Genomic DNA, 27,701 nt, shown 5'->3' on the forward strand with positions numbered 1-27,701 from the left:
GATTTAGTATTTTATGTATATGTACCAGTGCAAACTCGGGAACAATAATGTTGAAATTACTTGTTTTCCCTCATAAAATCTGTGGCCCACTTCAGATCAAACTGCTCTGTATTTGGCCCCTGACCTAAAATAAGTTTTGCACCCCTGATTTACATTTGACATTTAGATTTAACATTTACATTTAAATGTAACATTCACGTTTAGATTCACTGTTTGACATGATAAAAAAAATAAATAAAACTGATCTGTAGATTTGGATTGAACATTTACACTCAGATTTAACATTTACATTTAGAGTCACTGTTTTGTATGTATTTTTCATGTGTATTCATTTTTAACAGTTATATAGAACGTGCTGTTTTACATGATAAGAATAAAAAAAAAACAAAAAAAACACTGATCTGTATTTGGCCCCTGAACTAAAATAAGTTTGGCACACCTGATTTACATTTAGAATTAGATTTTACATTCCGCACTCCATATTTGCTCGACTTTTGCAAATATGAATTTTTAAATATGTTACTTTCTCTTTAAACGGCACTCACGGTGACAGGTTAGTGTGTGACGTCACGCTGATGAAGACCCGCCCTCACCTGTGTGTGTGCGCGCGTGTCTGTGTACAGACTGATTTCACTTAGTGCAAGGGAATGCAATGCGGTTTCATACCGTTAAGCTTCGATTGGTCGTGGCTTTAGTTTGTTTTCTGTCTCTGACTTGGATTACTTTCATTTCCAGTGATGGAGGTGAGACAATTTAACCTTCATGTATACATGTGACTCACTTTGGGACTAAAATGATCCGATTTGATCCTGTGATAATTAATAACCTAGTGCAGTGTTTCTCAACCATCAAAGTGTCAATTTTGGTCTCCCCAAATTATACATATATATATATATATATATATATATGTAGAAATATAGAAATATATCTATTCAGGAGCCACAAAATCAGTATTTTTCCACCTTGAGGTCGGGACCCATGTGGTGTCGCCTGGAGTTTAAGTTTCAGGAAAATTTAAATGTTTTGATTATCTTTTTTTTTTTTTTTTTTTTTTTTCATAAATAAAAAACAAAAAACACAATGTTAAACTGTATTTCTATACTTTAACATTGTGAAATATAAATAAAGTTGAACTTAAATGCTGTAAAAATAGCTGAGCTCAAACATGATCAAAAGCTAATAATAAAAAATGTCTTTGGGGTCGCCAGAAATTCTTAATATCATAATGGGGTCACAATCCAAAAAAGTATGGGAACCACTGCACTAAATACTGTTTATTTCCACTTATTTACAAAATGAGATTATTTAAAATGTGGGTTTCACTCTTTCATTCCATCATTATGATCGATTGTTGATTTTAAATAGGGTTCTAAGCAAAATGTTGTAGTCGGACATAAAGAGGGAACTTAGATTCAGAAAAAACAGAACATCTGAACATCAGTCATTAAAGAGCTTCACACTGAAAGTCTGTTCATAGTTTCACTTCAAGGTATTTGATCACTTCATTGCCAGGTCGTGAGAGAGAGCGAATTAAGGCTTGACATCTACAGCGGGACAAAAAAGTATTTAGTGAGCCACCAATTGTGCAAGTTCTCCCACTTAAAAAGATGAGAGAGGCCTGTAGTTTTCATCATAGGTATACCTCAACTATGAGAGACAAAATGAGAAAAAAAAACATCAGAAAATCACATTGTAGGATTTTTAATGAATTTATTTGCAAATTATGGTGGAAAATAAGTATTTGGTCAATAACAAAAGTTAATCTCAATACTTTGTAATGTACCCTTTGTTGGCAATGACAGAGGTCAAACATTTTCTGTAAGTCTTCACACACTGTTGCTGGTGTTTTGGCCCATTCCTCTATGCAGATCTCCTCTAGAGCAGTGATGTTTGGGGCTGTCACTGGGCAACACAGACTTTCAACTCCTCCAAAGATTTTCTATGGGGTTGAGATCTGGTGACTGGCTAGGCCACTCCAGGAACTTGAAATGGTTCATACAAAGCCACTCCTTCGTTGCCCGGGGCGATGTGTTTGGGATCATTGTCGTGCTGAAAAACCCAGCCACGTTTAATCTTCAAAGCCCTTGCTGCTGATAGAAGGAGGTTTTCACTCAAAATTTCACGCCCCATTCATTCTTTCCTTTACACGAATCAGTCGTCCTGGTTCCTTTGTAGAGAAACAGCCCCAAAGCATGATGTTACCACCCCCATGCTTTACAGTAGGTATGGTGTTTTTTCTCCAAACACGACAAGTTGAGTTTTTACCAAAAAGTTCTATTTTGGTTTCTTCTGACCACATGACCTTCGCCCAATCCTCTTCTGGATCATCCAAATGCTCTCTAGCAAACTTCAGACGGGCCTGGACATGTACTGGTTTAAGCAGGAGGACACATCTGGCACTGCAGGATTTGAGTCCCTGGTGGCGTAGTGTGTTACTGATGGTAGCCTTAGTTAATCTGGTCCCAGCTCTCTGCAGGTCATTCACTAGGTCCCCCCATGTGGTTCTGGGATTTTTGCTCACTGTTCTTGTGATCATTTTGAGCCCACGGGGTGAGATCTTGCGTAGAGCCCCAGATCGAGGGAGATTATCAGTGGTCTTGTATGTCTTCCATTTTCTAATAATTGCTCCCACAGTTGATTGACCTATTGCAGATTCAGTCTTCCCAGCCTGGTGCAGGTCTACAATTTTGTTTCTGGTGTCTTTTGACAGCTCTTTGGTGTTTTGAGTGTGACTGTTTGAGGTTGTGAACAGGTGTTTTTTTTACTGATAGCGAGTTCAAACAGGTGCTATGAATACAGGTAACTAGTGGAGGACAGAGGAGCCTCTTAAAGAAGAAGTTACAGGTCTGTGAGAGCCAGAAATCTTGCTTGTTTGTAGGTGAACAAATACTTATTTTACTGAGGGATTTACCAATTACTTCATTAAAAATCCTACAATATGATTTTCTTTCTCATTTTGTCTCTCATAGTTGAGGTATACCTATGATGAAAATTACAGGCCTCTCTCATCTTTTTAAGTGGGAGAACTTGCACAATTGGTGGCTGACTAAATACTTTTTTGCCCCACTGTTTGTTCTGCTAGATTGATGTATTTAACAAAATTCATCTAATTCAGTCATTAAAGTGGTGCCATCAGTGCTACAGAAGCAAGAATAAAATATTCCTTTAAATAAAAGTTAATTTCGCATTAGTGCAGCGGTGTAAAGAGTACTGATCTATCCTACTCAAGTAATAGTATTGTTACTTGATTGAAATTGGACTCACGTACAAGTAAGTCATACATATAATACTCATGTACAAGTAAAAAGTAGCTTAATTAAATAGTACTCAAAATAAAAGTTAATAGTTGCTTTCACCCCCCATGTTTATTTTTGGTAATAAATCTTACCACGGTTCCCTTGCATACAGTAAACATCTCATGTATAAACTTAAAAAGGAAGAGACCAAATCTTGCACAATTGGAACTTAATTTATTTTCCACAAAGGCATCTGTATAAAATAAAAGGTTTGTCAAAATGAACAATTTATTTTTAAGTAAAAATAACACCAATTACTTCAATTCAAAATTAAAAAAATGTATCAGACTCCAAGTATAGTAGAATAGGAGTTTACCACCACTAAGTGTGGAGTGAAAGAATAATCCCTTAATTCTGTAAAACGACTGTGTGTTCAAAAAAGCACTATATAAAATGTATGTATGTATGTATGTATTATTATTATTAATAATATTATTAATAATAATCTTAATAATAACTACATTTATGAACTGTAAAACTGAGAAAAAAACCTGTTTTGCAGTGCATTACTTTAATCTGATTGGTCAACTATGATGTGATGCATTACGTTTAATCTGATTGGTCGACAATGACGTGATGTATTACGTTAAATCTGATTGGTCAACTATGATGTGATGCATTACGTTTAATCTGATTGGTCAACAGTGATGCGATGCATTACGTTTAATCTGATTGGTCGACGATGACGTGATGCATTTGATTGTTCTCTGGTCATTTCAATTTTTATAGTTTCACAATGTTCTTTGATCATTTTAAAACGAAAAATATAATAATTTAATGTTTGGATGTAGAAATGCAACAAATTACTTCTTTTAAAATGTACTTGCCTACGAGTATAATTAAATCTACTAAAAAAAGTACAAGTACCCATAAAAGCAACTAAATTACAGTAATGTGAGTACTTGTAATTCATTACTTTCACCTCTGCATAAGTGATTACGAATCAAAGAAAATGTAGTTTTCAGTTATTTACAGTAAACAAGTTTAAAATACAGCTGATTGCTGCAGTATTGATCTTTTGCTGAACTGTAACAAAGTAAAAGCAATGCTGTGAGTTTGGAACACTAAAGTTAATCTTATATATTATAATTTAAGTTATTATTCACCATGGAAACTGAGACATTCCAACATTCAGGAGGTAAGTGTGTGTGTATGGTGACCCTGAATGCATCACGTATCTGTGGGAACGCTTCAAACACTGAGAGAGTTTCTATGAAAAATAACTTCCCATCATAATGTTACCAGGTTGTCTTTATACGTGTGTACTTGTTTGTGTTTGTGTGTAAAGGGAAATAAAATGGAGAACTTGCAGACAGTGAAACAGTTTGTTGGCTTTGCATGTGAACAGACCAATGTGTCTATCAGAAACGATTGATAATACATGATATATATATTAGTGTTGGGACTTGATTAAAACAATGTATCTAATAAATTAGAGACTTTGTAATTCATTAATCTCGATTAATAAAAACGATTCGCCTAACAATATTTGACACGAAAAGAAACACTTTTCATTTGAAATGGATTTTGATATATGACTGAATCAATTGAGACAGTAAATGAGCTTCAGCAACAAAATTGTGTTTATTAACATAATGTGCAATATGAAAAAAAAATATTATGATTACATTATTCACAAAGCACAAACGTAAATTTAAGTGAACTATATTCATGCTTTTCTGGAATAAAATAAATAATCTTTAATTTAACTTTAAAACCTCCACTACCTTAACATTAAATCAAATCCCAGTAGTTTATTGAATCAGTCCAACTATGATGTGTTTTACTGTATCATCCTCAAGAGATGATGGATGATTGTTTATATCTACAGTGTTGTTTTCCTGAGGCTGTTTGACTGTGGGACACTGAAAACTCTCTAAAGTTGGACATTTTTAGGGTTAGAGCAGCACTGGTGTGTCATCTCTACTCTCCAACAGTCCCTGAAAGCACCACACACTCTTATCCATGTACACAGGACACACCATAGAGAGTGGGGGTCCTAAGTAGATACCACCACCATGATGTTGCTGGCCTTGGCATTTCCTGCGTTTTACTTTGTGTGTGATTGTCTGACGGACATGTCTAGTGTTCTGGTCATTTATGCAAATACAGAACAAACAGCGTTCCGTTTTGGCTCAGTACGGGACGCACCATTTAAGGGTCAAATAAGGAACGATTCCGTATTTTAAGGGACAGGTGGCAACCCTACCCGCCCACATCCTCTACCACCGATAGTGGTCGACTGTCCACTACAATCATTTATCCACTGACTTTGTTCATTTGTCACTCATGGACTTATTCATTTTGGCTCTGAACCCTGTTATCTTTTCCAGTGTGGATTGGAGACACTGTCTGCTCCCACTTGGACTGTTGTCTGTGCTAGCAGCTACATGTTAGCATTGAGGTGCTAGCTGCTACATGTTAGCATTGAAGTGCTAGATGCTACATGTTTAGCATTGAGGTGGTATCTGCTACATGTTTAGCATTGAGGTGCTAGCTGCTACATGTTTAGTATTGAGGTGCTAGCTGCTACATGTTTAGCATTGAGGTGTTAGCAGAGGCTAGAAGAGCTAAGTTTATCAGCAAACTTTTTCTTGCACTATTTGCTCACAACTGGGCTTTTGTTTTCCCTCCGGTGTTTTTATTTTTTCACTAAAATTAACGCCCATGAAGCACAGCAAGGACTTTAGTGGTTCTCCTGTTTCTTGTGTTGTGGTCTGTGCATCAGTATTATGGGTATACCTAGAACTCATGCAATCAGACAGGTTCCGTGTTGTTTGGAGTGCTAAAAAAAAACAGTGATTAACTGCAGGTTATTTTTAGTGCATAATTTTTCTGTAATTAATAATTCAATCGCAATTAACGCGATGAAGTCCCAGCACCAATAAATCTATAAATAACACTATTTTCTAAATGTGACACTTTGTGTCCTCCATGATGTATTTGAGGACCAGATTATTTTCCATTTTATAAGAAATTTGAAAATAAGACATTTTCCATCTAAACTCAAAAATTCAAATCATTTTGTTTTGTCATATTTTTTTAATATATTTTTTTTGTTTTTAACTATCTTTTTTGCAAAGGTATTAAAAAAAAAAAAAAAACCCAACGTAAGAATGTTCTTTGTCCAAAGACTCAGAAGATGTCCCAGACGTACAGACTTTGTACAAACGCCTGAAGGTCATGGAGAAGTTAGGAGGACAAGTCCACAAAGATCTGAAGAGCATCAGAGAACGGCTCAATAATGCCTCCATCGCCTCCAACCAAAGCCAGTCCTTTAATACCAGCAGCACCAGAAGCCTTTTAGCAGGTGAGTGATTTAAGATTCTAAACTGATTCATAGACAAAAGGAAACATTTCCATTTGTAATTCATAGGAACTGGACTCTGCTGAACTTTTAGGATAAATTCATTGAATATTGAATTGATTATACTTTATTAATCCCCGAGGGGAAATTCAGTTTCAGTTCATGTGTTGTTGTCACGTTCATCCATTCATTTTCACTGGGAGCCTTAATCTACATAGCATACATGGAGCTAACGGCTAACCAAAGGAAAACATCTGTAATAATGCAGCCATGGCTGTTTATCACTACCTGGATCTGTATTACATTTGATTTGTGAGCACATTTAATGGATGAATGACTTCAACTCACCTCCGACACCTTTTCCCACCTCTCCAAAATGTTGGTGTTCCAGGGTCAGAGTTAACGTGCACTTTTATTCTTATAAATCACAAAGTAGCTTTCAGGCCTGTTTCGAAAAACTCCAGTTAAACGTTGAGTACGCACACAACATTGAACTGGAGTTTTTCTCACTAAAGTATCATTGAGAAACCGTCGATCTTTTCATGCTGGTGTTTCCAGTGATCTGGGCCCAGTTGTTTAAAAAGTGTACTCAGGATTAAAACTAATCAACTTTTGAAATCCCTTTTTTTTTAATCCAGTAACACATAATTAGTCTTAATTTTATCTCAGCTGTTCAAAGCAAAGTTGGATGTGGATCAGTCTGATCCACATCCAAAACTTTTAAGATGACAAAACATCTGGGCTCTAGACATCACTCAATTTCTCTCTTTCATTGCCATAAACAGGTGACTAGATTTATTAGCGTAATCAATGACCCTGATACTTGTCGTAATCAATGACCCTAATGTAAAGCTACAAGCTCGATTGTGGTTCTCTGCTTCCTTCACAGCAGACTGCTCTGGATGCAGAGAGACCTCGAACTATCTGACTCTGCCCTCTTTTATGGTTTGTTTCCATCAACAGTTCAAAATCCAAGGGGCGGGGTGGTTTACACATTTACTAACTAGGGCTGCATTGGAAATATCACACTGATATATTATACACTACAAACACAATGAGTATATACTGTCTGCTATATACCATAAGTATGATTAGGATGATAAGCATTCCCACTGAAGTATATTTCCAAGTTTCCCAAAATGCATTTGGAACCTACAACGACAAAAACCTGAAGCACGCTGAGGCTAAATATCTCAGTTGATTCTCCACCTTTGAAAGTTCTGAAAACATTTGAAGTGAGAAAATGACCAAGTAGAATATCAACATGTGCTTATTTGATCCATAAAACTCATGTATACACATTTAATTTTGACATTTCAGAGATTTGTTAACTTCAAAATAAGAGCCCTATTTACAAAAGAGTTAAAAAAACTAATGCAAGACAAGAAGAGATGCTTTTGTTTTGAAAAATGGATGTTTGATTTTTAGCTTGAAGCCGGTCCCAGGATGATTTTACATTCAACACACAATGCATCATGGGGCAGTTGAGTAAGACTAGTGTGCCCACCATTTATAATTAAAGGTATTGTGGAGGATGTTATTTTGGCTTCAAATTCCGGGTGGATCATAAAGGCTATTGTCATCATTACATCAAAATGACATCATTCTGATGTAAGGCTGTCTTATGTGCTTGTCCCTACCTAGTTTTCGCTTTATTTTATTGTATAATTTTGACTATTGCCAGCCCTCCCTAAGGAAGGGTAAGAAACACTTTTATTATAGGGAGGATATAAAAACAGAGGGCAGTGTTACATCTAGATGAAGGGAACGGGGAACAGGGAGTCAGGGTAGGAAATGGAAAGGGTGGGGAAGAGTTAACTGCTTTATAGTGAGAGTGAGATGTGATGTTATAGTTATGCATATTGTGCTTATTGTGTTGTGTAATCAGTTCAGCCAGTCAGGTGTCAAGTGTGGAGCTCAAGTATAATGGTGTGTGGGTGTGCGGGCACCAGGAAATGATTTGTCATACCAGAGATACAGAGTGGTTGGGTTCATCATTATTCCGGTTTCTAACTTTAACTTAGAAACAACAACTACCTGTTCCACCATCATCATTTTGTCTATTTTTCAACCTTTTTTGAGCGAAGGTACATGTTTTCATTGTAAAATAAATCCCAAAGCACACCACTAACCGGAAATGTTAAAAAATAAATAAAACATTGCAGCCGAAATTAACAATATACAGTCATTCTAATCAAAGTTTCCTTAATAGGAATCAGATAAACAAGTTTTTTTATCATCTTTCATATTTCTTCTTTCTAAAAAGAAGTGCAATTGCCAATCTTAATCTTATGTAACATCTATATATGAATATTTATTATCAATATATCACAAAAATCACATGGTGTTTTTCATTGTGTACTTTTATGAGATTTTATGAATTTCACAAGTTAAGATTTAGTTTAGTTTTAGTTAAGTTTTATTTATACACATCCACAGAGGTGCTGTGAAGCTGACATTCTGTCTGTGCGCTTTGGGATGGGGGAGGGGCTCATGGCAGCACAATGGCATATTTGCAGACAATAATTAAATGGTTTTAAAAAATGTTTGTTAGACCAATTAGGTGAAATTGAATAATTTGTGCTTGAAAAAGCCTGATCAGATAAACAGTATTTGATGTAGTCATGTTCAGGAGTTACTCCAGCCTTCACTAAAATCAGGAACTAACCCTTTACTCTTTATCAGCTGCTGATCCCTGTATCGTTGTGTAACGCATCGACATTTCCAGGGACAGATTTAATGTAGATGTAAGGCAGCCGTCTTACTGGTCTTGGGATGAGTTCATGCTCTTTACCACTGTTCGACTACATGTTGTCATGACAGCAACCTGTGATGCCAACCACTTTGAATGTGACATCACATGCAACAAGCAGCTCAAACTGATCACCATTCACACCCATTCAGTCACAATCACTGGCTGTATGTTTGCTTAACATTTGAATGGCTGTGACCTTGAGAACTCTATTTACCTGCATTAGATAATCCACAATGTGTGCGTGTGCTTACATAAGAAGGCAGAGGAAATGTACAGTACTTTAACATCCAACATTTACATTATATTGAAAACATTTCCTTGCTCAGTGCTAAAGGGATCATCCACTGTTTTTACAAGTTTGGCCTAAAAATCTTTAAAATGTACTTATTAGAAGATCTATGCCTGACAAAACACATTACAATAACATTTGGGTGTGAATCCTTCTTTCCTTAGAGATTGTGTGTCTTCAACAGTCCATGAATACTCGCTAACTTTAGCCAGCAGAGCGTCAGCTGTGCACTGTTTAAGGGAGAGTAAAGGACCCTTAGGAGCGCTTTTCTTCTCCGCTTCATTGTCTACTACCAAACCACAGAATTGCCCCCATGCGGTCACAGATGTTTTCCGTGTCACATATGTTTTTGTCCTCTTTTGGTAAACAGAAGACGTTTACATCAACATCTTTAACTTCTCCTAAATATTGAGAACATATCGAACCTGGGACCGGCTGCAGGTGAGGAACTACAGCCTCTGTACATGGGGCGGGCGCTCAACCCACTGAGCTACACACCACCACAAGTTGTTATTTTGACTGAAAAAGCTAACAAATGATCTAAAAATCCGGCTGAATGCTTCACTCCAATAGAAAATAATGGGATGTTTTACAGGCAGTGGGGTCGTGTGACATCATCAATCACATGATTTAAAATTGCTGAACACAAGCTCTAAAACTGTAAAGTAGTCACATTTTAAAAAGGCAATAAAATGAATATGGTGCAACATAATGCGTTTTGTTAGGCATAGATCTAAAAATAAGTATATTTCAAAGATTTTAGGTCACATTTGTAAAAACAGTGGAGGATCCCTTTACCCTACCAAAAAAAAGTTATGAAAATATCTACAGAATCTCAACCACCCAAAGCTTTTATTCTCCAACACAGCTGTGCTCCTCAAAGTTTCAAAGAGAGAGTTTCTCTGCATAATTACAGTAGGGAGATTGCAATAAACACCTGAGTCGCCCCTGTTACGGCAATTTTTATATTCATCATCATATCGTCAAATGTGTGTTCAAAATAATCGGAACCATCAGAACAGCATTAGCAAAATCTAAATAGTGCAAAAAAAACTGGTCATGGAAACACTTGAATTTCGACAAAGGACTCAAATATCTCTAAAAAGTTTTTACTCTTTCATGAAGAGGTATTTCAGACGTTTCAATATTAAAATGTGTCGCAAAAGCACCATGGAAACACTTTCTCCGCAAATACACGTCACAGAACGTGACGTATCTGGTCACATGACCATTTCTCTCCAAGAAAACATGGTGCAGTACATGTTAAAAGAAGAGGAGACCGGGACATTTCTTAGCATCATACTTTAAAAATATTGATGAGATTTCACGGGAGTTACGAAGCTCCAAAACAACCTTCAATGGAAACACGTTCAAAGTGCAATTATACTTTGTCGACATTTAGAAATATCACTTTTATTTAGCGAAAATCGGTAATGGAAACTCAGCTACTGTTGAACAATAAAACTAAATCTACAGTATAACACAACTGCAGAGATGTTACAATACCAAATACATTTGTTTTTTGCAGAAAAATGTAGTTTTTTTTGTTTAGTAAACCAAAAAACCTACTCTTTAAAGAGTAACTACTTTTTTCTGCTGAATGCAAATGTATTTGGGTATGAAGTAGTGTTGTTGATTGATCCTGGTCCAACTCTCAACATTTTAGTCAAAGTATATAAATTTGACATATTTAGTTGTAAAATGTCACAGTGACTCCCCTCTATAGGTTGAAACTTGGCTATTACGATTGATCTTTGCTATTGGCTGAGAACAAGATCATATTATGCTTTGGGACCATCTTGAATCACAAACAAGCACTGTTAGCCCCGCCCCTTTTATAACAACTATCACCTGTGGGCTCTACAATACAATCTGTGGTGAGTAGGTTGGATTGAGAGAAGGGTGAATAGAGAGGTATAATGAGTAATGAATAGCTAGTTAACATAGGCATAGATTGTTTATTGGAGATTTTATAGTATAGACTGGGCGTGTCTTGCCCAGGAGCCCCGCTCATAATCAAGGCTTTTTTTGAATTTCCCACCGAATGACAGGGGTTTAGTTACTGTTTTAAGAGTAACTAACGAGTGGCAGTGGTGGTGTAAGTTTAGGAAGCGGTCTTGTAATCAGAGGGTCACTGGTTCTAATCCAATCTGGGCCATCACTGTGGGATGTTAAGAAAGTCCCTTAACCCTAACTGCTCATGTTGTTTGTCGCTTTGGATAAAAGCAAAATTGTAATCCTGTAATTGTAGAGGAATTCTTCAAAAAGTAATGAAGTACCTACAGTGTCAACAGTTTTGTTTTCTCTACTTTTCACAGACAAGTGGTCACCAGGGAAGTCTGGTGGGCAGACCTTCATCTTGCCAAACATTTACATCTACATGCCACATCTCACGCAACACCAGGACAGCCTGGTGCCCAACGTTGTGCTGGGACGAGGACGGCGTGGTGGTAAGGAACAAACACTCTATGATTAACGATCAGCTCTACTTTAATAGTTGGTTTGAAAAGGTGTGACAACAGTAACAACAGCAGACAACACAGACTCGTGTTAATTATATTTACACAGGACTCTTTGAGTTGCTAATATTTTAAAGTGAGTCATTTTAAAACCAGTTCATGAGTCATTTGTTGAAAGTCATAGATGAGCTATGTTCATATTTATTTTAATGTCGTCTAAGTGCATCAAAGTAAGAATGAGTGTCAGATCGTGTTCATGTGCTTCTCCTCAGTGTCTCTGGTGCTCGGTGTTCCTACAGTAAAACGTAATAAACAAAACTACCTGCTGAGCACCCTCGGCTCCCTGCTGTACGGCCTCACTGCCTCACAACAACAAGATCTACTCATCATCGTCTTCATGGCTGAGGTTAAACACACACACACACACACGAAATTAGGTTTTTAACAATGCAAATTGAAATGTAATTTTATTATATAATTGCATTATAAAAACTTATCAATGGATAAATTATGCCATACGTTCGTCACTGATAATAGAGCAATGATTGTGTTACTTTTGTAAACCCTGATGTAGGTTTGTGTGTTGCATTGTGGGTGTTACCATTACATCAACAGACATCGCACAAATTATAAAAGAAAACAGAACCTGATCATAACCGGTCGTATGAGTTGTGTAAATGTCAGGACCTTCTCTCACCGTCTGCAGATCCTCCAAGCAAGCGTTATCTCATATTTCTTAACAAACCTGTCTGACATGCTCATTATGTCCCTGAACTACTTTTCCTGTTCTCAGACTGACTGGGACTTTGTCAACAGCACGGCAGAGACCATCAGCAGGAAGTGAGTGAGGAAGCATACGTCATCATAATACATACTGTACATATGTCATCATAATGAAATATAAGTCTAAGTCAAAATTCCTCTGATTTTAGATTATTCAGGCAGATTGTTGTGATGCATCAAGATTTAAATAGTTCAATAAGAACTGTTAGTGGAAACACCTGAATATGGAAAAAACACTCAAATATCTTTAGAGGTTTTTTCGATGTTTTGATATTGAAATGCATTGTAAAAGCTCAATGGCAATATTTATTCGGGCTGACCGCCCTTCATCAGACATGAGTGCGGTCAGCCCGAAACGTCACGTTTTTGGTGTAAAATAAAACTGAAATTGGGAGCTAACCACGCAGTTGTGCGGACCTTTTTTCTTAGCATCTTTACACCTTTTTGATCCAGCACACTGCCTCCAAAGAAAAGGGAAGTGCGTGTTTTTTGATTGTGCTTTATTTACATTTGAAACACACATTGTGCAACAGTCCAAGTCCAACAAACTAAAATGTGCCGCCACTTTTAACGAACTAGTGATTGGACAAAACATGATCTTGAATTTATTTTTTACTTTCAATATACGAACCCTTATTTGTTCAATGAAAGCCTCACACTTGAAAACTCCTGGTCTAAAGATCATTTGTTGCTTTAATTATTGTCCTTGTGATAAGAACTGAAACACGTGACTTCATAATGATATTTTTGTCAGAAATCGCTAACTTTTTTCTCACAGTTGGTCTTTATGTCATTTGTAAATATAAAGTGGTTCCAGAAAACCAAAGGATCTTTAGGATGTTTTAAACATGAAACAATAAGTGAAATACTTCAACTAAGGCCCTTGATTCAGTCCATTGAGGACTTTGTTCATGTGCATTAAAACATAAATATAACGTATATGTGACGTCACACAAGAAATATGGCATTTTCAATAGGCCCGCATTGTATTCATTAACTAAACAGTAAATCATCAACTAAACATAAATGCTTTATTATCAATTCATGATAATATATCATTTATCAATGTGTCTTAATTTGGCCTGCCTGTTTTTGGGGCTTATTCAAAGCCAATCACCAACCAAACATTCACTTTACAGTCTGGATCTACTTGTTTCTGGTTCATTCTTGAAATTTTTTCAAGAATTTAACCATTGGGACTCAGAAAAATGTGGTTGAACTAAAGCACATTTGAAACAAACCATGGCCACGTTCGAAATGTCATATTAAAGTACTACTCGTACGTAAAAATGAGTATATAATGTGTATACATATAATTAGATAGTATGAAAAGATTGAGTATGTGAGAAATACCTGGATGTATGCTATATGAGGACATTTTTTAAGTATGCACGGTGGGCACACTAGTCATACTCAACCGCCCCATGATGCATTGCGAGCGGAAAGTAAAATCGTCCTGGGACCGGTTAATAATCCCCTTTTCAAAAGAAAAGCATCTCATCTTGTCTTCCATTAGTTTTTTTTTAACTCTTTTGTAATTAGGGCTCTTGTTTTGAAGTTAACCGAAAGTTTTGTCAGTAGTAGCTCTCTGAAAATCTCCAAAATGTCGACATGTAATGTTTTTTCTGTGAGTTTTATGGATGAAATGACTACATTTATTTTATTTGGTCACTTCCTCACTTAAAATATTTTCAGAACTTATAAAGGTGGAGAAACAACAAAGATATTTAGCCTCAGTGTGCTTCAGGTTTTTGTTGTTGTAGGTTCCAAATGCATCTTGGGAAACTTGGAAGTATAGTTCAGTGGGAACGCTCATCATCCATACTTATAGTAGATAGTAGACAGTGTATACTCATTGAGTTTTGTAGTGTATAGTACGTTAGTGTGAACTTTCCAACACAGCCCATATCTGCTTTGTACAATGTATTTAGTTTTTTATTGATGGCAGAACTTCCAAATGTCACTATTCAACCTGAGATGTAAAGCGCACGTGAAAGCATGTGAAAACATGCCCCCTTACTCTTGCAGTTTTCCAGCAGAGGTGCGGTCGGGATTGCTGGAGGTGGTTACTCCTTCTCAGTATTACTATCCTGACTTCAGCAAACTCAGGAAAACCTTCGGGGACTCCAAAGAGAGAGTCAAGTACATTTGTTCATATCTATGTTTCAATGAGAATACATGTCATTGTTCTCTCTGGTTTGGTTGATCCCTTCATGTACTTGTGTATTTTCTTCAGATGGAGAACAAAGCAGAACCTGGACTTCAGTTTTCTCATGCTCTACGCTCGGGACAAAGGAACCTATTACGTTCAGGTAAAGGGTCGACTAATCCTATCTTACCACCGTTGTGAGGTTGTAAGATCCAGAATGTAGTACAGATTATCATGTGCAAGTCATGTGTAATCAAACATGAGACAAAACAATGATCAATAACCTCCTGCTCAGTCAGTGGGTATGTGTTACAGAGTGATGTCACAGCTCTGAGTACGGATGTATACTTAAGGATTACATTAAATTTAAATTCAAAGTGTTTATTGTCATGTGCAGTTAGAAACACGTTTTCCTGTACAATGAAATTACTACCTTGCTTATGAACTAAGATATAATAGTGTGTTTATACAAGTTAAATCTAACAGTGGAAAATACAACACTGCCAATAGAACTAACAACAGCTGGATTAACCTTGATGTAGAGACAAAACAAGCTGCAAACTTGTGTGTCCAAAAGAAACATTCCCGAGTGGTGACACTATGGATGAAAAGGGAAACTGGAGGAATGCTAACAACGTCTGGCAGGGAACAAGGCCAACACAAACAACGATTGAGAGGAGGAGGAATAAAAAAAAAAAAATAAAAAAAAAAGACAACACTGACTACAGATGAGAAAAAACAAAAAAGGACTGTTCAGAACAACTCAAGAATGTTTGACCAGAGAGACATGTAAACCCATGTAGATGGTAAAACAGGGGACGGGACCCAGATAAGCAAACTGCTTCTCTCGTCTCCTTTTTCGGCATGTACAAAAAAAAAAAAAAAAAATGTAAAAAAAAAAAAAAAAGTGAATGTAACCATGTCGGAAATAAACTGAATGAATAAAAAATAAATAAAATAAAAATAAAAATGGGGACATTGGGCACACTGGTCACACTCAACTGTCCCATGATGCATTGCGAGCAGAATGTAACATCATCCTGGGACCAGCTTCAAGCTAAGTGGTAAATTGCGGGTCTCCGAAAATCTCTGAAATGTCGGAATGAAATCTGTAATGAGCACATGTTGATATTCTACTTGGTCACTTTCTCACTTCACAGGTTTTCAGAACTTTTAAAGGTGGAGAATCAACAGAGATGTTTATTCTCAGTGTGCTTCAGGTTTTTGTCATAGGCTTGAAATGCATCTTGGAAACTTGGAAGTATATGTCAGTGGGAATGCTCACCATCCTAATCATACTTATATGTACTGTATATATATATATATATATATATATAGTTTATAATAGACAGTATATACTATTAAGATTGAATACTAATGAGCTTGTAGTGTATAGTACGGAGTGAGCCATTTCCAGCACAGCCTGAGTCAGCTTTCCTCTGTCCTGCTGAGTCCGACCATCAGCTGCGTGTTCCGGTTTGTGGGCGCGTGGCTTTGGACAGAGCACAAGAAGTGATGCTTTTGTTTCGAAAAGGGGATGTTTGATTTTTAGCTTGAAGTGGTTGAGTATGACCAGTATGCACACCGTGCATACTGAAAAAATGTCCCTATATAGTATACATCCAGGTACTTTTTGCATATGCAATATTTTCTAATTACTACTCTCTTCTACTTCTCACTATCTAATGTGAACACACCACATTCTCATTTTGACATCAAACTTAGTATGAGTAGTACATTAGTATGACATTTACAACACTATAGCCTATAACGTTAGCTTAAATCATTCATTAAATATCTGCACAACTCGTTCATAGCTTTCAACAACAAACTTACTTCTGATTGATTCCGTCCCGTGTGAACATTATAGTTTTGTATTTCTTTGTTAAATTTGTGAAAAAAATGTACCTGCAAAAATGGATGTTTCAGAATCCAAATCAGAAATACTTTATTTATCCCAGGAGGAAATTACTTAAATTCGTCAATGAAATTAACAGTGATTTATATCGGTATATGAAGTCCTCTTTTTTATATTCACATCTTAACTGACATGAAAAGAAAATGTGTTGGATTATTTTAATGTTATTATCTGTGTATGTTTTTTTTGTGTATTTTACCTGCAGTTGGAGGATGATTTGGTGGCAAAGGCAGACTACTACGAAAGCATGAAGAACTACGCCAACCAGCAAGCTTCCAAGCAGTGGCTCTTTGTGGAATTCTCCCAGCTTGGATTCATAGGTGTGTTAATTAGAGGTCGACCGATAGGGGATTTTCAAAGGCCGATGCAGATACTGATTTTAAAAAAAAAAAAAAATCAGCCGATGGCCGATAACTAAAGCCAATTTTAAAATTTGATATTTTAGACCATTATACTTTTTTTTTTAAAGCACATTGATTATGAAAGACAGTTGAAACACTCATATGATATAAATGAATATATTATCCTATTATGTCCTTATCCTATTAAGGATAAAATAGGACAAGGATGTTTGAACAGGCACTATTATATTAAACCCTTATCCTATTATATCGGTTTTTTATTTGTAAGCCTATTGGCTTCTGCCTCTCTCATGCTATTATTATTATTACTTTTTTTTTTTGTATATCCATACATCCAAATGGATGTTTTTTATGTTCTTTCTTTTTTCCTTTAATGGCTACTCTAAAGTGCTAAATTAAAAAAATATTGAAAAAATCCCATATATTTGCCCGATCTAGTGTTACATTGCTTAATCAATAAAAAAAAAAACTCTGCTCATTTGTATCTTTGTGTGTGTGTATTTGTTTAGGGAAGATGTTTCGATCACGTGACCTCCCGATGATTGCAGAATTCTTCTTTATGTTCCACGCAGACAAACCCATAGACTGGCTGCTCGATCACATTCTCTGGGTCAAAGTTTGCAACCCTGAGAAAGACAAAGTAGGTCATAAAACACACCAGTAACACACTTTCCATTTCTCCCATTGGCTTAGAGTTGTTGTGTTGTTTTTTATGGGGCGCTGATTTTTAAGTTGCGCATGTTAAAAATAACAGCAACTTATCGCAACATTTAAAAAGCGTATGTGATTTTTTCTTTTTTTTTTTTAACTTTTGACCAGATTTACAGCAATTTGTGATATTTACTTTTCTTGTAAAAATATGTCAATGTTAAATCCAAATATATTAAATCTAAATGTTAAATCTAAATGCTAAATCTACATATTAATGTTAAATCTAAGTGTTAAATGTAAATCTTAATGTTAAATGTAAATCTTAATGTTAAATGTAAATCTTAATTGTGAAAGGGTCTATACTACGAAGCTAAATCACTATCATAACTTAGGCTGAACACCTTACCTGGTCGGGACCAGGTTTTGCTCTGGCTAAGATCTGAGCGAGTACTAAAGTCCCGCTCCCTGACAATCAGTTCTACAGACCTGTAAGATAATATAAAACATAAATATATTTCGCCTTATGATTTAGAATTAGAATTAGAATGGTTTTTATTCGCCAATTACAGTTTAAAACAACACAAGGAATTTAGCTTTGCAGGTGGTGTGAAGAACAAAAAACAAACCAGAAACAACAATAATAATAATAATGATAGATATGAAGGATAGCGATAAATAAAGGATAAATATATACATATATACAAGTGCTGCAGGTAATATTGTCTTTTATGGAGGTGGTGATGCTTTTATGGAGGGCTTTGTTCATGAGGCTGTTGGCAGAAGGAAAGAAACTGTTTTTGTGTCTGGAGGTTCTGGTAATGATGGACCGAAACCTCCTTCCAGAGGGGACAGATTGTGTCCGGGTGGGATCAGCATCAGAGCCACCGACAAGGTAAAAGTAAAACTAAAACTGAACAGTCTCTCTTTATTCTCTGTTTAAAATCTCACTAATTTAAGTATTAACACATCAATTCCTGCATTCAATCCTTTCTGCTTTTACTGCAGCAACAGTTTTGTTTTTTGTTTTAATTCTTAATATTTTTAAAGTATTTTTCTCTGTTTCTCTGTGATTGTGATTGGTTTGACGCTGTAATCTCCACCTCTGTCACAAGAGCACACACTTAGCCAGGCTGAAATCAGCTCGCTTAACTTATTGCGTTGTAATCAAGATTCGTAGTACAGCTTCTGTCTGACTGAGGATGTTGGGTTAGGTAAAGCCAGCTAACGGAGAAATCCAGGATATAATCATCTAGCTTTGTAGTATCTATCGATTTAACATTTAGCATTTACATTTAACTTTTAGATTTAATATTTAACATTTAGATTTAATATTTAACATTTAGATTTAATATTTAACATTTAGATTTAATATTTAACATTTAGATTTAACATTTACATGTATTATTTAGATTTAACATTGACATTATATTTTTACATGAAAAATAAATATTACAAATTTCACCAATATTCCTGTAAATTTGGTCAAAACTGTTTTTTTTAAACATGTTTAGTTGCAAAATGTTGCAAAAAGTTGCTGTTTATTTTAGCATGTGCAACTTTACAAACGGCGCATCAGTTTTTCCTTCATAAATCAGTATGTCATGACAACAGTCACTTTGCTTTTAATGGAGAAACGTTTTACTGTTCCAATGAAGTCTAAACACTTGTTTTAGTCACATCACATTTCTTAACATTTTTTTATTATTATTTATTGGGAAATAGAAAATAGAAGAGAAGAAACAGGTTAGCGTGGCGCTAATGTTCACTGAAGGTCTTGTTGTTCCCAGAAAGACTGTGAGCAGCAGAAATCTGCTCTCAAGCAGGTATTCAAGCCCTCGCTCTTCCAGCATGTTGGTCTTCACTCCTCTCTGTCAGGAAAACTACAGAAGCTCAAGGTGGGTTGGTTCCACTAACTTACCAGTAAAACTACATGTTACTAGTGACTTATTCACTGACTCTTCTGGAACTACCAAAACATGATGTTTACAATTAAACAACTGTTTACTGGATGTCTACTTATTGCGCTTCAATTTTAGTCGTTACCGGTAGTTACTTAGCTTTAACTCATTGCTAGTGAATGGGATTCTTTCTTTACTGGAAGCAGATGAGATCGTTGGATCAGTTATGGAATGACAGTGATGACAAAGTCAACAAGTTGGTATGACGCAGCAAGCAATGAATCATGGGTATTTAGCATCTGTAATTAAACTGTCAGATCACAACAGGGTTAAATACTGATGGATTGAATGCTGCGGTCTAATCTTGTTACACCTGTCAGGGTTCTCACCAGGAATTTTTCACAGCATAGTAGGGACGGGAATCGAAAATCGCTTCTTTCAGAGAACCGGCTCCCAGTATTCCAATTCCTAGGAGTCATTTGTTTCCTTGTATTTCAATTCCGCTCATCGCTTCCCCTTACGTCGCAAATTCGTAACAATAAACTCCCCCAGGTCCTGTATATTGTGCTTATGCTAGCACCAAGTGAAGCTCCTTCCACCATCTAGTTATCTGCTGTCCACCGCGTAGAATCCACCTCCTTCATGCGCAGCAGCGCTGCCCTCCATGCTCTGTTTGTAGAGTAAATAAAATAATGGCATTCAGCATATCAAATCTGCACCTCATCATCTGGCTACAAACTGACTTGCAGGAAGATTTGTGCAAACCATGAAGCACGCCCTCAAATCCTCTCCAAGCTCCCGGTCTCTCAACTGTTGACTAAATGCTTCCCTTTTGCCATATTGCAATACACCTCATGCTACAACTCTGCACTCAACTCGACCTTCTGAGACCCCAACACATGAAAGACACTGTGCGCTTACAACAAAAAGCTCAAATGGAAAGACACGCAAGAGCTAAGTTCCGGAGTTTTGAAACTGGAGATAAAGTGCTCGCTCGGAACTACACGCAAGGTTTAAAGTGGAAACCTGCAGCAGTTGTTGCAAAAACTGGTCCAGTGTCATACACTGCGGTGACTAGAGATCATCTCATCTGGAAACGCCATGTCGATCAGCTCCTCCACTCATCCGGATCATCTGAAGATTCACGCTCAACAGCATCCATGGCTCTGGATCAGAGCTTTTGTCAGGATCAATCTCCATCTTTTGAGGAACAACAAAAACAACCAGAGGACACATGGACGCTCACACAGGTATCTGCTCCAGACATAGTTCCCAGCCCAGGAAGTCCACCGTTCACACCAAAAGACAATGCTACATAGTTACCCACCGGTCGTGTTCTCCCACAAAGAAACAAATGACCTTCGGACAAATTTACTTTGTAATTCAGTAACTGACCCGTTCTATTGGGTAAGAATACAACCCAGGGTACAGTTTGGACTGAGGTTGTCTACCCACTTTCCGTAGTTCAAGAAAAAATTCTCGCCATACAGTAAATAAATAAAAAGTGTTATGAAGAGCTAAAAAAATTCTGCCATAGCCATGTTAAAAATAAAGACAATTTGAAGAAATAATAATAAACACTTTTCGATACGGGTATATCAAATGTAAAGGGGGAAGGATATGTTATGTATTACCTTTCGACATATTGAAAATTGTCCCTCCTGTGTTCCGTATGCCGATACCCGGATGTTGACTTTTCTAATGTAAGAAGCTAATACATTATGCTAGAAGCTGCTCCAGTCTCTCGCCTCTTTATTAACATTGTATATGCACGTATATAACAGGCGGTAATTAGTGTTAGCAAGTGGATGATGCACACAGGCAGCACAGCATTGTGGGCAGCTAAGTGGTGGCAGGGGTCCTCGTGGTCCTCAGGAGAGTATCCGAGCAAATTGCCTATATTAAATAGCATGTGCTATTTATTCAGATTAAAAAGAAAGTTAAAACAACCAGTGCATGCCTGGAAGTCCCTTTTATGTCCAAGTGTGCAACAATTATTACAAAAAAAAAAAAAAAACAGAAAATCTTCCCTATGTTGCTGAAAACGTGGATGGATTCTTTTTTCAAAGAGAAGTGATCACTAAAAGATTCAGGCACATTTGTGATCAATATTAATGTGAAACAGGCCTTTTGTAGTCATAAAAAAGGTTTGAAATTTATTAGTTCAGCTCATGGAAAATTGAAAGGAAAACAAAGTTTTCTGTTAGCTTCTCTTATGATAACAGGTCCTAAATCAGCTGTAAAATACACTAAAAATGAATATCTATCATTTAATATCTTTCCTATCTATTGGTTACCTTGTTAAGCTCCCTAATCAATGAAAATAAAGGTTTTAGAATTTTTGGTGTGGGTGTCTGAGCCTTTTTTGTCAGTATACTCCTCAGTTGAATTTTTTTTTAAATGGTAAAATGTGGGGAAGCTTGATATGAAACATATTTTAATAATTGTCAACTACATATATGTAGAACTGTACTTAAACTGTAACATGGTTCCCCAGTTTTGCGTTAAATTATAATCGACATTTTTTATAGAATTTCCATTACAATTACAAAGTCAATTATCTAAACTCAATTACAATTTAATTATGATTACGACAGCAACAGAATTTTAAAATTACAATTATAAATCTGATTATGCCCTAATTGTAATTATTAATCAATTAAGCAATTACAATTATAATTGATTACTAACCCTGCCGACCATCCAATGCGTGCGTACAGGGAGCAATGATGTGTACTTGCGTTTAGAAATCCAGGCATCAGTTTTGAGCTTTTTTTTTCTTCTTCTGAGCAGTATTTCAGGGATAAATTCTGTGTCCATGTTTTTAGGATAAAGACTTTGGAAAGCAGACGCTGCATCGGCCTCACAGTAACCCACAGGCTGAGCTCAACACCAGCATGAAGCACTACCAACAACACAGTCTGCAGAGACTTTACGATGGCCTGGACTTCTTTTGGGCTCTGACTCCGGTCTGTGGGGACTACATCGTCATCAGCTTCCCAAAGCCAATGCACCTAAAGGGGTCAGTCTGTGTTTACTTCTATTTAACCTGATAAACATCTGCTGAATTCATAAAACCTAATGAGGATACTAAGGAAGAACAATAGACTCAAGCATCAAGACCAAAGAATCACTAAATACTTAACTAACTAACTGCTCAAAGCTGTAGTATGTAGAATGGTGACACTGGAATGGAATCAACCACACTCCATTCACGGGTATCCTCGTGAACGCACATGACTGTAGAGCTCTTCGCAACTTTTTTCCTCAATAAAGACTAGTGACAGTAGTAGGGACTTTATTTTGTGTTATTAGAGAGTTTTCTGCATGGTCTTTTCGAGACTTTGACTGAATGCACGTATTACTCTGTAGTTCAGGGGCCAAATACAAACCAGTTTGATTTCAAGTTGGTAACAAATTACAGGTGTGGAAAACCAGTAATTTCAACATTAATGTGCCCCAGTTTGCCCTTCCATGTATAAATTATATATTAAGTATGTAACAATTTACGATGGGGGTAAAACTTTGAGAGCTGGCCAATATTGTAGAGTTTCCGAGCAATTAATGTATATTCAGGGGCTGAGACATCTACAACTGTATTTGTTGGTAATTTAGACAATGACTCATGTTCTCTCTATCATTCCTAATTTCTCCTATGGGCCAAATTGGATGGACCAAAGAGCCAGACTTGACTTCCAAAGAGCTCATAGGCGACCGCGGCGATCCCAGCTGCGGGTCAGAGCAGACCCACACCACTCTGCATCCAGACCACAAATTAATTGTGCACATTCTCTCCACCTTGTATATGCTTCTCTTAGGTTTATACACGATTTATTCCATCTGTTACCACTCTCCCTCTGACACCAGTACCTGGGACGGACTGCACGATGTCATGACAAATTTCACCCTTTAGAGCTTCTAATTTGGCCCAAACAAGAAAGCAAAACGTCAGAGAAACCATGAATCATCTGTGTAATTTACCAACTAATTCAGTTAAACTTATCTCCAAAATAATACACAAATTCAATGAAACTCCACAATATTGGCAGGGCTCACATTTTCCGCATGCTTATATCACATGATGGCAGTTGTTTTTAATCTGAAGGTGTGAGATCCAGAGTCCTCTCAGAACACTTTGGATTACAATTAGATCAAAGGTTAGGATAGACTTTTGACCAAACCAAGCAAAAAAAAACTGCAGCTGTAACCTAATTGAGCTAAACAGAGCTGTGAACACACGTTTATTGTCTGCCTGTTGGTTTCACGCTCACTTTTCTTCCATAGATATCTGTTTCGCAGTGGAAACATCGAGACAGTCAGTGATAAATTCTCCAACACAACAGTGGAAGTTCTTCCAGGCAATGTGAGTAACTGTGTTGTACATGTTTGTTCTTGTGTGTTAACACTTGTGTCACACTTCAAAATGGAACAGAAGTCTCTACATCAAGTAAAACCAAAATGCAAAGACTTCCTTTGAGATAAACTGTTCTGTACGAGACGTCCAAGGACTTTGCATTACAGACTCATTATTGAAATGAAACATTCCAGTTGGCTCATGCTCTCTCTAGTGGTGAGGACACAGGCAGAAAGCAAAAGTGACCAAAGATCATCGAGAAGGATGTACATTTCCACCTGTTGTCTGTTCCATTTGTTGGTTCACTATCAACGCTGCTTGCTCATGGGACACATTGATTTCCCTGAAATTTGATCGGGGGTGGTCTGGGACAAAAATTCAGCACTGGAATTTTCTGTCCAGACCAGCCGACTGCATTAGGATAACAACGTGGAAACCGTTATTAAGTCAGTGATGCTCAACATGTGGTTTTTTTATGTCTTGATTTTAATTATTATTCCCTCAGAAAACCTCCAAAGGGGGAAACCTTTTAACCCCTTTTTTACCTATTTCCTTTGGCCATTTTACAACTTCGTTTGTCCAATTTTTGCCTCTTTTTAAAAAGTTCGGACACTTTTTTCAGACTCAAGCTTCCTTTTTTGCCACTAAATACCCTTTTTTCACTATTTTTTGTCAATTTTTGCAATTTTTTTTTTGACACTTTTATCCACTTTTTATCCCAATGAGCTAACTTTTGCCCAATAAATACCATTTGTTTGCTTTTTTCCCTACATTTGACCTCTTTTTGTTCCACATTTTTGCCTTTTTTCACCATTGTTTGCCACATTTAAGCTACCCTTTGCCATTGATTACCACCTGGTTCCTTTTAGCCACTTTTGGACCATTTTTGGCCACCTGTTACCATGTCTGCCTCCACTCGCTCTTAAAAAAACCCCCAAAAATGTAGCGAACCGGACCGGCCCACTTTGAGTTGACGGCCCACCTGGACGATGTCTGGTATGCCTAATGGCCACTCCACCCCTGAGTTGAATGTGGGCGTTTGCCTGATCTATCTATGATAGCTGCGATAATGCTTTTTCTTTATTAGTTGAAGTTGCCCGATTTGTTATTACAATCCAGTTTTACATATGATAACTCCGGTAAAATAAAATCTGTTTATTTTGATCAAATGTTATCCAGGTGAATTTAGTGATTGGAATAAATGTGCCTTTCTTTCTCAGAGTAGGATGGAGATTGTTTCCAAAAATGTGGATCAAATTTAGTCTGGTAAAGTAAATAAGTGTTAAAGCACTACATTCAGGAGGGTTTTTGGTTTCCTCTTGAAGCTCCAAGCCAGTGGACACGGTAAAGATTTACAAACAGAATCAGGAAGTGCTCCAATCAAGGTTAAAGGTTTGTTTTTAAATGTCATTTTCAATGTAAACACATTTTTAAGATTTTAGGATAAATTTGTTTTTAACTTTGAAATTAAATTTGATTTATGAGTCATATAACGCAGCTACAACCTTCAATGCATTAGCCTTTCTGCTAATGCGTTTCAATTTCAATTAAGTTACAAACTGAGCAGCCTTGAAGAAGAAAATTAAAATGCAATTTGAATTATTTATTATGCATTTTATTGAGTTAAGTTTAAAAAAATGCTGCTACGTTCTGAAAATGAAAAAGATTTTTTGTTCATCCATTTTAAATTGAATTATGGTACAGATAAGCTTCCATAGTTTTGAATGTGTGTTGGAGTTTAATCAAAAGACCAAACAAGACTAAGTGAGGTGCTCTAATGCTCTGAATATGTCTGAGTTCAATGTCTGTTTTTGTTTTTTTTAGGCAACAACAGGACAACATTTACCCTCAGATAACAGCGATTCAGTCGGTGGCTTCATTACAATAGGTGAGTATATTTATATATAAACAGCTCGTCTCTTTTGATCCATTTTGTTTATTATTGTACTAGTATCCAATGTGAACATTTTAAAATCACAGTTAAAGGCACTTTTTTTCTCTACTGCGTGTGATTGGTCATGTTGTTGATGTAATGTGTTTGTTGATGAATTTAATTGATTTTACTGATGATTTAAAATGTTCTTAATGATTTAAGCTGTCAAATGTTTTCTGTTGCCCTTTTTGTTCATGCAAAGCACATTGAGTTGCCTTGTGTATGAAATGCGCTATACAAATACATTTGCCTTGCCTAGTAGGTTTAGCATAAAGTCAAAGTAGTTTAACCCTGGCTGTAGTTTAAGGCCTGCAGTGTTGATTGGACTGTGATGTGTTTAAGGAGCGTTTGAAAACGGCATTGCTGAAGGTGTGTTTGATGAAGGACTTCAGCCAATCTCTGCTCTCCGTCTGGTGGTTCAGTCTGACTCAGACGTCTGGGCACTACTCAGCGAGGTTTGATTTTATAACGCGTGTATTTATTTGTGCTTTTAATTATTCAATCATCAGTAAGGTTTTCCCAATGGAACCTAAACCCAGTGAACAGAGAATTAAATGTTGGACAAAAATGTACGGTATGGTCGGATCAAAAATAAAAGACACGCAGTGTTGGGGGGGAATAAACTAAACAGTGATTGGAGCAGTAAGTCAGTTTATCAGTGCAGTAGAAGCTTTAATGGATTCAGTTCTTCTGCTGTTAGAGCACACATGGTATCATTAATGTGCACACTCCTCACATCTTCAACTACACCTTTGGCTCCTTAAGATAACACACGGGTTCATTGTTAGAGAACCATGGAAGCAGAGATACCTGCTGAGCACAGGTGACACATGAAGATAACGAATGGAAACAGCTGATAACAGCACTTAACTGTTACAATAATAAGAATAATAATAGAGAATAAATAAAGAATGTCTGTTTAAGGGTCCTTTCATCTTTTCTAAATCTAACATCTTAGACAACAAAGATCATCATGTCATGATGATTTGATGTTTGAATGTTCAATGACACAACAACCATCTGTTCTTTGATCAATGCTCATTCAGGTTTCTGTCTGACAGGTACACATCAGAGTTTGAGGATGAAGAGTTCAAAAGACTGAAACAGCGCCACCTGCAGGACAAAAGTAGCACACCATGAAGCTCCTCGGCCATAGATATATGAACGCGCACTCAGCTCTAAATACATTTTCTCACTAGATTAGTTTTTCTACGCTTATTATGTTTTTGGTAACAAATAAAAAACAAACCTGGATTGTCTGTCTGTGTGTGTGTGTATGATGTTAATGTTAATTATAAATGTTAAATCTAAATCTAAATGTTAAATATCGAATCTACATGTTAAATATTGAATCTAAATGTCAAATGTTTACATTTAGATTTAAATTTAACATTTAGATTTAACTTTTAAAATTTAAATTTAACATTTAGATTTATATGGAAAATTTAGCTTCAGATTTGACATTTAGATTCAATATTTAGATTTAGATATAGTATTTAACATTTAGATTCAATATTTAACATGTTGATTCATATTTAAAATGTAGA

General features: G+C 36.5%; 1 protein-coding gene across 3 annotated transcripts; it reads left to right on the top strand.

Annotated features, from left to right (window-relative positions):
- Window positions 1–606: 606 nt before the first annotated feature.
- On the top strand, window positions 607–27,413 carry LOC114470680 (alpha-1,3-mannosyl-glycoprotein 4-beta-N-acetylglucosaminyltransferase B-like). Of its 3 annotated transcripts, XM_028459014.1 has the most exons (15): window positions 607–743; window positions 6,430–6,606; window positions 11,966–12,097; window positions 12,379–12,512; window positions 12,900–12,946; window positions 14,918–15,031; window positions 15,126–15,201; window positions 17,162–17,276; window positions 17,828–17,958; window positions 19,757–19,864; window positions 22,696–22,889; window positions 24,152–24,230; window positions 26,046–26,109; window positions 26,497–26,609; window positions 27,216–27,413. In XM_028459014.1, the coding sequence occupies exons 1-15, from the start codon at window positions 653–655 to the stop codon at window positions 27,231–27,233; spliced, it is 1,593 nt and encodes a 530-aa protein (XP_028314815.1). In that variant the 5' UTR covers window positions 607–652; the 3' UTR covers window positions 27,234–27,413. The 3 variants fall into 3 exon arrangements, 2 of the variants coding, with proteins under 2 accessions (XP_028314815.1, XP_028314816.1); XM_028459015.1 differs by lacking the exon at window positions 26,497–26,609; XR_003674906.1 differs by lacking the exons at window positions 26,046–26,109; window positions 26,497–26,609; window positions 27,216–27,413 and adding an exon at window positions 18,779–18,861.
- The last annotated feature ends 288 nt before the right edge of the window (window positions 27,414–27,701 follow it).

The sequence above is a fragment of the Gouania willdenowi genome, chromosome 10 (genome assembly GCF_900634775.1).
Source record: "Gouania willdenowi chromosome 10, fGouWil2.1, whole genome shotgun sequence".
Taxonomy (NCBI): Eukaryota; Metazoa; Chordata; class Actinopteri; order Blenniiformes; family Gobiesocidae; genus Gouania; species Gouania willdenowi.

Bases quoted from the DNA above. Each gene is read 5' to 3' on its own strand.
- LOC114470680 (XM_028459014.1), top strand. From the start codon at position 653: ATGCGGTTTCATACCGTTAAGCTTCGATTGGTCGTGGCTTTAGTTTGT. The intron at 17,959-19,756 runs GTAGGTCATAAA...TGTTGTTCCCAG, and splicing joins GCAACCCTGAGAAAGACAAA to AAAGACTGTGAGCAGCAGAA. The intron at 26,110-26,496 runs GTGAGTATATTT...GATGTGTTTAAG, and splicing joins CGGTGGCTTCATTACAATAG to GAGCGTTTGAAAACGGCATT.